Source organism: Oncorhynchus mykiss, chromosome 13 (assembly GCF_057628025.1).
Source record: "Oncorhynchus mykiss isolate SJ-2025 chromosome 13, ASM5762802v1, whole genome shotgun sequence".
Taxonomy (NCBI): Eukaryota; Metazoa; Chordata; class Actinopteri; order Salmoniformes; family Salmonidae; genus Oncorhynchus; species Oncorhynchus mykiss.
In genome coordinates, this window is record NC_143034.1 from 54,095,802 (window position 1) to 54,106,905 (window position 11,104).

General features: G+C 41.2%; 2 protein-coding genes across 3 annotated transcripts; one reads left to right on the forward strand and one right to left on the reverse strand.

Annotated features, from left to right (window-relative positions):
• The first annotated feature begins 131 nt into the window (after positions 1-131).
• On the forward strand, positions 132-2,391 carry LOC110486529 (kinetochore protein Spc24). 2 transcript variants are annotated; one of them, XM_021558201.3, is made up of 6 exons: positions 132-390; positions 629-792; positions 892-1,036; positions 1,656-1,760; positions 1,900-1,976; positions 2,105-2,391. In XM_021558201.3, the coding sequence occupies exons 2-6, from the start codon at positions 639-641 to the stop codon at positions 2,209-2,211; spliced, it is 588 nt and encodes a 195-aa protein (XP_021413876.2). In that variant the 5' UTR covers positions 132-390; positions 629-638; the 3' UTR covers positions 2,212-2,391. The 2 variants fall into 2 exon arrangements, with proteins under 2 accessions (XP_021413876.2, XP_021413877.2); XM_021558202.3 differs by having other exon boundaries at positions 308-395.
• A 1,416-nt stretch (positions 2,392-3,807) lies between these two features.
• Positions 3,808-9,193, reverse strand: LOC110486528 (sphingosine 1-phosphate receptor 1). Its single transcript, XM_021558200.3, has 2 exons — positions 8,271-9,193; positions 3,808-6,742 (listed from the first exon to the last, which is right to left on the reverse strand). Exon 2 carries the CDS (start codon positions 6,470-6,472, stop codon positions 5,270-5,272), a length of 1,203 nt encoding a protein of 400 aa, XP_021413875.1. The 5' UTR covers positions 6,473-6,742; positions 8,271-9,193; the 3' UTR covers positions 3,808-5,269.
• Between the last annotated feature and the right edge of the window lie 1,911 nt (positions 9,194-11,104).

Here is an 11,104-nt window from a genome sequence, read left to right on the forward strand (position 1 = left end):
AAAATGACTCTCTAAAATGTACAAATGTTGTCCAGAAATAACCTCTGGAGGCACAGTGAAGGTTCCATTGTGTAAAATAAATCTTGCAATCTCTTGACATTGGCGCCCCCATGTGGATCTAGCCAATCAGAACGCTGGATATTTTTGGTGCTTTCTATTAATTGTATATTTTCAATTGTAGGCATCTACTTATTGTTTTATATTGTGTATGTGAATACATATTTTACAGTTTCTCCTGTAATTTCGTTTTTTGTTTAGAAACAAAAATTCCGTCAGGCACTTTCGCTGGCACCTCATGTAAGCGCGCGCATTCGCAAGACAACTTTGAATTACGGAAACGATTGAAGTGAAGCAAAGCTGTCAGCGAACTGTTTATATTCGGCAAACACGGTAAGGTAATGCTTGTTATTGTATACCTTTCTAAACGTATCTAATTTAGAACTTAGTAACAGTAGCTGCTGTTTTCAAGCAAGAGCCTCTGCAGCTAACGTTAGTTAGACATAGCATTGGATTTTGTTGACCGTAGGCAGCAAAAAATTGAGTGGTATTGATGATTCACCAGCTAGTCTGCTCTAGAACAGGCAGTAAGTAATTTATTATTTATTTCTACTAAAATATTCCACAAAAGACGTGTCACCATGCTTCAGGATGTTATGGACACGGGAGAGTCGATGGTCAAAATACTGAAAAGCAGCAAAGCTGACGAGGAATTAAGAAAAGTGAGAGAAAAACAGCAGTGTTTCTTTGAGCGACACTTGGACATTAAGAAAACCATCACACTGGTGTTAAACGGTAAAGAAAAATAATCAAGTTGTAGATCCTGTCGTATAACTTACTTTCTTTCCATACCTTCAAGATATATAGCCTAATCTTGCTCGCCATTGTCCTCAGGTGTAGTTCAGTGTGAAGATGAGGCGAGCCAGAAGCTGCTGGACATGGAGGGGCAGAAGAGCCAGGCAGAGCGGGAGCTAGACAGTCTGGAGCAGGAGCTGCAGCAGTGTACAGCAAGGAGCCAGAACATGGACTCAGAACTACAGTATCCTTCACCCAGTCATGCTCTGTCTCTACACAGAACAAGTTATAAATGTACTGCAATTGGTGCTCTCTAACGTGCACATGAATGCTGTGTTGCCCAGATAATACATATAGGGAGCAGTCACATTCTACACTGAGCTTGTCCATTGCTGCAGGCTGACCAGGCTGCCATCCATTGATGAAAGTATTTTGAGACTTCAGTTTATATGCCATACAGTGAGCATGCAGAGGATCTTCCTGGTGACTAGTGTGGAAGTGTGTTAAAATCTGCTACAACCCCTTTGAATCAGCTGTTTTCTTGAAAAAGAAATGCATGCACACATTTTTAAAAATCTATGCAAATTTTATCTACTAGCTAAATGTTTTTATCACGTTACTTATTTTGGGACTCCACCCCTGTAAATATAATTTGCCTGATGACATACTAGTGGACAAGGATTCTTATTTAATACAAGCGCATTTGTTTCCTTGCCTCCGCTCCTCGATTCCATTTGACCTTTTTCAAAATCAGGCAAGGAGAGGTTGGAGTTGAGTAGGAGAGGATGGAGTTGAGGAAGCGTGGAGTCGAACAGCACCAATTGAGATTCTCCCCGTGTTGGTTTCCTTGACCTGTTCCTCAGGTTCCTGCAGAGGGAGCTGGAGAGTCTGCGTGACTCGGAGCAGGAGCTGCAGACCCTGCAGCAGGAGGTTGATGATGACACTACGGAGGTCATCCCATCAGCCATGTGAGTAGGACTAACAGCATACTGAAATAATCACTCCCAACACCACACTAGCCCACCACACTAAACCATGATAGTCGGTGAGCATTGATCTCACATCATGAACAGCATGGTGGAACTTGACAAACTGTTAATTCTGCAGATACGTGGCCCAGTTGTACCACAAAGTGACCAGGATCAAGTGGGAGTATGACACGGAGCCACACATTCTGAGAGGAGGTATTTGTCACTGCATAACTATTTTTCCATCACCCTTTGACAAGTCACAACTGTGGAACTTAATGGCTGGTTGATGTGGGTTTTGGTTGCGTTTAACTAACGCTTGAGTGTACTTTAATCTCTTGCAGTGCACTATGGAGCTGACCTGGCCACACCAATCAACATAGACTCCTCTGTGCGTTCTCGGTGTTCAGTCAGTGATGAGCTGTGGAACTTTGTCAGCACTGAATGGTAGAAGAGATCAAAGGAAAGTTGCCATATCTCTCCAGTAGTTGTTTGTCCTGTGGTTAGATTGTCTGTTGTTTATGTGTTGTGTGTTGTAATACATTTGTTTTATAATAAGATTGTATTCCTTATTGTTGGCATTGACTTGCATTACATTTTGTTATATTGAATAAAGCAGTTTTTCTAAGCATCACATTTCCTAGAATACTTATTTGGGTAGTAACCTATAACCCTAGCTTTTATTTGTATCTACTTTCACCATAGACATAGTTTTTTTTTATAAAGACCATTTTCTGCCAATAGGTGTCATTGCAATCCCACTGCTTTTTAATATGCTACTGAAATTACTGTATTGAAAAGTTGGGTGCTGCTCACCTTTTTAATGCAATAAATGTCCAATGTGAAGATGTGCTTATGCAACACAGTATTCTGTACTGCATTGCAGCAATAAAAATAATAACTTTTTTTTGCAAGATTTTCTGGAATGGTAACTGTTATTCATGGCAAATGCTATTCCTCCATGGGCTTTCCAAGCAAGGAGGATGCACAATTGACTAGTGTTTGAGGTTATGGTTGAATAAAAAGATAATTGTAACTGCTGCAGTAATAATGTGTTGCTGTTATTAGTTGTCTACCCATTACATTTTCCTAATGAACGTCTGTGAGTCTAAAAGCCCAAGGCATAAAATACTTTTTGGCAGGGCAGAAAGCCTGACATGAGTTATTGTGGAGATTTATCTCATTTTAGAGTAACTATTTATTAAATTTGTGGCCACCCCAAACTTGACCCACTTTTGCAAAAGTCCGTGTTGACAAAGTAAGTTCAACCATTTATGGTTGAGGGGACTTGATTCTAGTCTTGAATGGAAAAGGGCAGTTTTTTGCTCACACACAATTTATGGAAATCTTACCATTACTCTTCATTGCATGTTTTGAAAATTAGTAATATTTTATTGTCAATGCTTAGGTATGTTTCTGCCAGTGCAGCATGTGGTGAGTAGTTGATTTGATACAGGGCGGGGGTCAGGTTTCGTTTGGATCTCAACTCGTGTAACCTCGTCAGCTGGTGGTTGTTTATAATCTTACTGGAAATGGGGCGTCAAGTATACTGTCCCCAATGACTGCTGCCTTCTCTATGTGTTGCCACAAGTGCATGTCTTCTTCTTGGGTGGTTGCTTCTGGTATGGATTTGGTGCACTGTGAGTTAAGTGGGGGGTTTGTCGTGTGTGTGCTTGTGTGTTTACTTTCATAACTTCAGCATCGATCAGACATTTATGTTTTATTTTGATATGCACTACATTGTTTCTTTGGCATCTGTCTGCTCTTTAGTGGGAAAGTACACCTTTGTGTATACGTATATTTTGTAGACTGTTCCGTCTTCTCAATTGAATTAAGTTGACATTTGCTTATCAGTGTTGAAGTATATGGTATGTGATGACTATATAGGTCAAAGCCTTTTATAACTGGTGGATGATGGGACGGTATGTTTCCTGTGAAAGATCTGAAACATCGCACTCACCACATTGACAATAGCACTTTCATATTCTCACACATGAGGCCTCTGGCTTCACAAAGATATGTTGAGAGGAAATAACTAGATTCAATGTTATTTGTCAGGATGTTTATTTTGCAAAACAATGACCAAAAATACTGTTTTTGTAGATATTGTTCACATACATTTATTTATTGTTTGAATTGGCAGTGGCCTCATAAATTAGGTTTAGTTCAGAATAAACAAAATACAGAAACTATAGTTCATTTTATTTACACAATATACTGTGTAGTACAGTAAGACAGAAATATAAATAGTTTCATTGGTACATTTATATACAATGTGAAAACAGATTTTGAATTGCTTGCTTGTTTTTCAAACATCACTGCTGTCACAATGGAATTTTATACATGGAACCCCAAGCATTTGTGGTTTTTTCTGTACAAATGTCTATTAACCACTGTTTACAGAAGATAGACATAACTCTTCATTGCATGAGAGGGATATTCTCCAGCTTGTTCAGGAAAGTTCTGAAGGCTATTGTTTTTGTGAACAGGCTGTGTTCAATATGATTTCCATACTTGTGAGTCCACAAAACCAGAGCCAGTCAATAAGCCTAATCTGTCCTTTTTATTGCTCACAATCATCTCTGCTGCTACGTGTGTTTTAGAGACCTCCAAAGATGTGCAAACCAGAAGAGGCATCAACGTGACAAAGCCACCAAGTCTCTAATGTCGGTCTGGGGACCTCTACCCAGAATTCCAGCAGACCTGAGATCAGATGACAAAAATGCCATGGTGTGGATGCTTCATGTTTTAATTACATGTCATTATGTTTGTATTATGTATTTTCTGGAGAGAGAACATAAGGATGAGCCTTAGCATGACTCAAATGTATACTTTATGTGTATGAATCAAAATAAAATGCACTGCATGTGTTTCAATGTTTGTATAATAAAAAACATGAATTATGTTAATTTCACAGCTGCTGGTTGAGTGGTTCTCTTTACACACCGGTAAATTGTGAATTCAAAATACTGCTACAAACATGAATCCATTCCTTCAGGAGGGTTTTTCTTTTCTGCAGTTTGGATTTATGGAAGATTGTTAACGTATGAAAGATATATTGTATCTCAGCATACGAGAAAAGGATTTTCACAGTATGAGAACAGCATATTAATCCATTAAATGCTTGGCGCCGAAGACTAAAAACCAACAAAGTATTTATTTCTCTAACACTGTGACTGAGGTTTGACTTCCTTACAATAGACCGACCAGTCTTTAAGTGGAAACCTCCAGCTTATCTGTCAAGGAAGAAAATGCCAGACCAGGGGAGGAAGGCAAAACATAAGACAATGGTGGGTTCCGCTGGTGTTCTCTACCATTGAGGTGAGATGAAGAGTATTACTTCCTCCCTGCTTGTAGTTCCATTTACAACCCATACATAACATGTAGTAGTCTCACAGCTGTAAGATGGTGCCGAAGAGTGGTCCAGTCAAGGGGGTATCCAGAACTCTGCTCTTATTGTAATTGGACCCATTATTACTGCTGAGTCACATTGGGCCGTCATGGACAAGTCATGTCTTTGACATCCTGGGGTAGATGGCTTTAATAGTAGAAGGGGTGAAGTTGGCAGAAGAGACTGTGATCTCCAGGCCCTCCAGCCTATGGGAGGGTGCCTCAGTCTTACTGGTACTGCACTCCAGAAAGGACATCCCTATCTTCTTCACCTGGCCATCCTTGGTGAGGAGGCAGCGTCGACACAGCAGCCTCAGGATGGCCCTCCTCATGTCCTTACTGGTCAGGGTATAGATGATGGGATTGAGGAGAGAGTTGATCATGGCGATGCCCAGGAAGTAGTCCGCCTTGAAGAGCACCTGGCAGCTCCGTGCCGGGCAGCAGAAGTCCAGCAAGAGAAGGATGAAGAGAGGCAGCCAGCAGACGATGAAGACACCCAGCACGATGGTGACGGTCTTCAGCAGGGCCATGTACTTCTGGGACTTGCGGGCCAGGCCTTTGCGCTGCGAGCCAGAGCCCAGGTGCTTTGTGTTGGACTTGACAGTGTGGAAGATGCGCACATAAAGCACCACGATGGCCAGCAGCACAGCAGTGAACACGGTGATGAAGAAGAGGATGTAGCTTTTGGCAAAGAGCGGCAGGACAGTGGAGCACTGGTCTAGACGGCCCATACAGTTCCAACCCAGGACGGGCAGCACCCCCAGGAACACTGACAGCACCCAGCTGGCCCCGATCAGGGCAAACATCCGGCCTCGCTTGGCCCCCTGGTAGGGCTTCATCCTCACCATGGTGACGTGGCGCTCAATGGCGATGGCCAGGAGGCTGATGACGGAGGCAGCCAGCGTTATGAAGACTCCCCCCTCCCTCAGGAACCACAGCACAGGGGTCATCTTTAAAGTGTTGGCCCCTGAAGTCACAATGTTCACCATGTAGGTGAAGCCTGCTAGCAGGTCTGAGAGTGTTAGGTTGCCTAACAGATAGTACATGGGCAGATGGAATTTCTTATTCTTCCAGATGGCCAACAGCACCACAGCATTCTCCAGCACTATGAGCAAGCAGATCAGCAGGAAGGCTATGGCCTCTGGCTTTAGTCCATCCTTGTACTTGTTCTCCTTCAGTTTGCCTGTGTAGTTGTAGTGTTCTCTGATGACAGCATTGCTCTGGTACTCGTGGAACATCCGGAGCAGGTACCCTGCCGAGTGGGACATGGGAACCACAGTGGGGGCAGCAACAGCAGCGTAAGCGGCATGCGATGCTTCCATTGGTATTCTGAGAATGTTGCTTTCTTTTTAGCTGACAAGATGCTTTCCACTCTGCGTCACATAGTTCTTAGGCAGTCCATAATTCAATATGTTGGAAGTGGGGAATGTACATTCCTTAGGAAATCTATCTTTGAATGTTGTTTCTGATCAGTCCAGTTTTTTGTATTTAGTATTAGAATGGATGGTAATGAGAATCTTCAATGTGATAGCATTATCCAAAACGGTGCAATGCCTGGACAATCCACTGGATGGCTCAGACAAGAAGGAAACCTGGAAACAAAATAACAGTATTGAAATACAGTATAATAGCATATTTATCTGTAACAACACACACATGTAAAGAAAGGGGGGGGGGGGGGCGTACATTCCTCATTAATCTTGTAATTAACAGTACCTGTCTTTGTTCAAATTCTGATAGAATGTTTTGGAGTATGAAACTAGCAAAGACATTACTCCACAGGTGCCTTACAAATGAGAAATTACCAAGCTAAGGCGCAATTGAAAATATTAATAACAGAATTCCCAATATTAGTGTTTTGTCCTGGAGAAACTTGGCCATTTATGTCACTAATTCATATGGATCTTTAGCACATTTATCTTTATCTTCCAGCTCAGTTTTATTTTTGGGGGGCAAAACTATCATTCTGCCTGTCAACTTTGATTAATTATCTTGATGCACACATGAACAGAAATGTAGGCACACTCACATATACACATATACTTCCACTGACACCCCAACACACACATGCATACCTCAACACAAACACTTTTTGTATGCACTAAATCTCCTGCATTGACTCTATACACACACACACTGAACTCTACAATCACACATACTTACACTAACACCTCAAAACACACACACACACGCACACACGCACACACACACACACACACACACACACACACACACACACACACACACACACACACACACACACACACACACACACACACACACACACACACACACACACAGACCACTCACCACATATGCTTCTGCTACTGTCTATTTGCTGTCTGTTATCTATCCTGTTGTTCAGTCACTTTACCCATACCTATATTTACACAGCTACGTCAATTACCTTGTACCCCTGCACATCGACTCAGGTACAGGTATTCCCTGAATAGCCATGTTATTTTTACTCATTATTGTTATTCGTTGTGCACTGTGTATTTATTCCTTGTCCCACTATTTCTAATTCATTTTTAAAATCTTTAACTCTGCATTGTTGGAAAAGGACCAGTAAGTAAGCATTTGAGTGTTAGTTTACACCTGTTGTTTATGAAGCATGTGCAAATACAATTGTATTAAATTGTATTTGAGGCACTGTTGCCTATCTGTTTGAAACATAGCATATGATAAAACACTACTTTAAAATTATTATGGACTGGGTATGCAAATGTATGAATTAAGTTACGTTTTTTAAATAATGATTAGTTATTCAAGTTTTTATTATTTCTGAAAAAGAACAAGACAACACTGAAATATGTTGTCATCAACTTGTCAGCGGGCAAGTATAGGCTACAGGCTTGTATCAAAATTGTGAAGCTAAATATCTGGATTTTCCCCAACATTGCTGTTTTTCTCAAATATAAGACACATTAACCTGTCCTTGCTTTAGCCTAGTTATTATATGCCATCAAATTATAGAATTTCGATCAACTGTCTAAAACACCATAACATCTGTTGAATAAATAAATACCAAACAAGTATCATTCAAATATTTCTAAAAACGAATAATACCCAGTACAAATATAAGTAGGCTATTACACAAGTATAACTACAAAAACATACCTTTTAGAAGTTTAGCTTTGCCTGAGAACGTGTTCTTATTTAGCGCAGTTGTCTTGCGTTTGAATACAGTACGCTCTGACTGATGATCAGACGTGACAGATTGTGATGGGAGAAAATAGACTGGTGCGAGACTCGACTTGAAGTGGGCTGGGCTGGACTCTGCCCTCCAACGCTCAGCCTTCCTCTCTACCTCTCCTTTACTTGGCTTCTGAAGTCGCAATAACTGTAGGTAAATACATTGCCCGAGCTGGCTTGGAGATGAAATAGCATTACTCTCTGGATTACAATTATTTTAGGGATGTGTGAGGCATTTATGATCTGTTTTGGCTACAGGCAGAGGCGCATGCTGTAAGGTATAAAGGTGCATTCTTTCTAGGTCAATGCCATCTGATCTGTTTTGATCTGTGGTTGTAAAATGGATCACTATACTACTTCCCAACCTGGTCTCAGAGCATTTCATATGATTCTGTACATAAATACTTCACACTCCATTTAGTATGATATGTTACGTTTCGTATGGATTGTATTAATTTGTGGATGTTTATCATCCATTTCGTATTATGTGTTCCGAATTACAATTTGTATGATATGTTATACATTTTCAATTTGTACAATATGTTACGAATTTGCTAATTGTATGATATGTTATGAATTCCAATTTGTAGTGGCTAATGTTATCTAGGGGGCTAGGAGGCTAACGTTAACCTTAGCTACCTGGCTAATGTTAGCTAGGGGTTAGGGTTAGGGTTAAGGTTTAGGTTAAGGGTTAAGGTTAGGGTTAGGGGAAGTGTTAACTAAAAGGGTTAAGGTCAGAGTTAGGTGAAGGGTTAGCTAAAAGGGTTAAGGTCAGGGTTAGGGGAAGGGTTAGCTAACATGCTAAGTAGTTGAAAAGTGGCAAGTAGTTGAAAAGTTGCAAATGAACTAAAATGCACAAGTTTTCCGTGATGAGATTTGAACACGCAACGTTTGGGTTGCAAGACGTTCACGTTACATGCTCGACCAATCACTGATTAAGAGGGGTTGGGTTAAATGCGGAAGACACATTTCAGTTGAAGGCATTCAGTTGTACAACTGACCAGGTACCCCCCTTTCCCGTTCCCTCCTTTAGTTTTGCTTTAAGTAACATTCTGTCTCATGTAACCATACCAAACGTAACATATCATACATACTATATCAAGTGTTGGTCCCACGTTTCATGAGCTGAAATAAAACATCCCAGAAATGTACCATACGCACAAAAAAGCTTATTTCTCTCAAATGTTATGCACAAATTTGTTTACATCCCTGTTAGTGAGCATTTCTCATTTGCCAAGATAATCCATCCACCTGACAGGTGTGGTCTATCAATAAGCTGATTAAACAGCATGATCATTACACAGGTGCTCCTTGTCCTGGGTCAATAAAAGGCCACTCTAAAATATGCAATTTTGTCACATAACACAATGCCACAGATGTCTCAAGTTTTGAGGGAGTGTGCAATTGGCATGCGGACTGCAGGAATGTCCACTCGAGCTGTTGCCAGAGAATGTTAATTTCCCTACCGTAAGCCGCCTCCAATGTTGTTTTAGAGAATTTGGCACAACGTCCAACCGGCCTCACAACTGCAGACCATGTGTAACCATGCCAGCCCAGGACCCTCCAATCCGGTTTCTTCACCTGCGGGATCAACTGAGACCAGCCACCCGAACAGCTGATGAAACTGAGGAGTATTTCAGTCTGTAATAAAGCCCTTCTATGGGGAAAAACTCATAATGATTGGCTTTGCCTGCCTCCCCAGCGGGTGGGCCTGGCTCCCAAGTAGGTGGGCCTATGCCCTCCCAGGCCCACCCATGTCTGTGCCCCTGCCCAGTCATGTGAAATCCATAGATTAGGGCCTAATTAATTTATTTCAATTCACTGATTTCCTTATATGATCTAAATGTCAGTAAAATCATTGAAATTGTTACATGTGCATTCATTTTTTTGTTTCGAATATTTTGAGGGCCCAGATTTACATTTACTATGTTACATCTAGTATATGAGACCAGGCTGCACTTCCTACAATGATACTTTATTTTTAAAGACTGTCAGTTTTATTGGTTTACTTCTTATCTTTACTCACATTCTGAATGAAAACGTGGGCCATGGTTAATTTTTCATGATTTGGACAACGCTCTCTGTCAGTCCCCCACCTCAATGCGTATAGAGTATGCAGACCTTCCTCATAACCGCACATGTTTCTGAGGATGAGGAGGATGATGGAAATTCAGCAATATGTGCACTTTGTGCAGTTGTGATAAATTACTACATTAGTATGTGGAAATGACGTAAAGGGATGGAGGGTGGCTGAGTGGCAGGATCCTACTTTCTCTAAACAGGAAGCCATCTCATTGTGCCTAGAAGGGAGAGGGATTTCCTTGAGAAACACCTATGAAGTCATAGTAAGACGGATTGGACACTGACACAGTGCATTCCAGCTTGACGTTGAACACACTGTCCTTTGCCACCTTACTCATTTCCAGTTGGAAGAGGACTCACAAGACGTTGTAAACAAATCATTGTTTACCAAACACACATACATTGTTTTTGTTACTGCATGAGACTTGAGACTCGTTTTTAGTCGATTGGGTTCCATTCCTCTGACATGTTCCATCAGCTTCTAGAGGCTAAATCTATTTAAGCAATTTTTCTCTGTAAGGCTGTTTTATTTAACTGTTGAGGAAGCATACTTCTCACGTCAGCTGCTTCACTGGAGTTAAACTATTTATTTTCTTGCCCCCATTAATTCCCAGTTGGCCCCGCAGTAGAGAACTGATGGTAAGCCCTGACTTGTCCTGCCTGTCTCAGTTGTCCCC

Bases quoted from the DNA above. Each gene is read 5' to 3' on its own strand.
- LOC110486529 (XM_021558201.3), top strand. From the start codon at position 639: ATGCTTCAGGATGTTATGGACACGGGAGAGTCGATGGTCAAAATACTG. The intron at 1,761-1,899 runs GTGAGTAGGACT...TTAATTCTGCAG, and splicing joins GAGGTCATCCCATCAGCCAT to ATACGTGGCCCAGTTGTACC. The intron at 1,977-2,104 runs GTATTTGTCACT...AATCTCTTGCAG, and splicing joins GCCACACATTCTGAGAGGAG to TGCACTATGGAGCTGACCTG.
- LOC110486528 (XM_021558200.3), bottom strand. From the start codon at position 6,472: ATGGAAGCATCGCATGCCGCTTACGCTGCTGTTGCTGCCCCCACTGTG.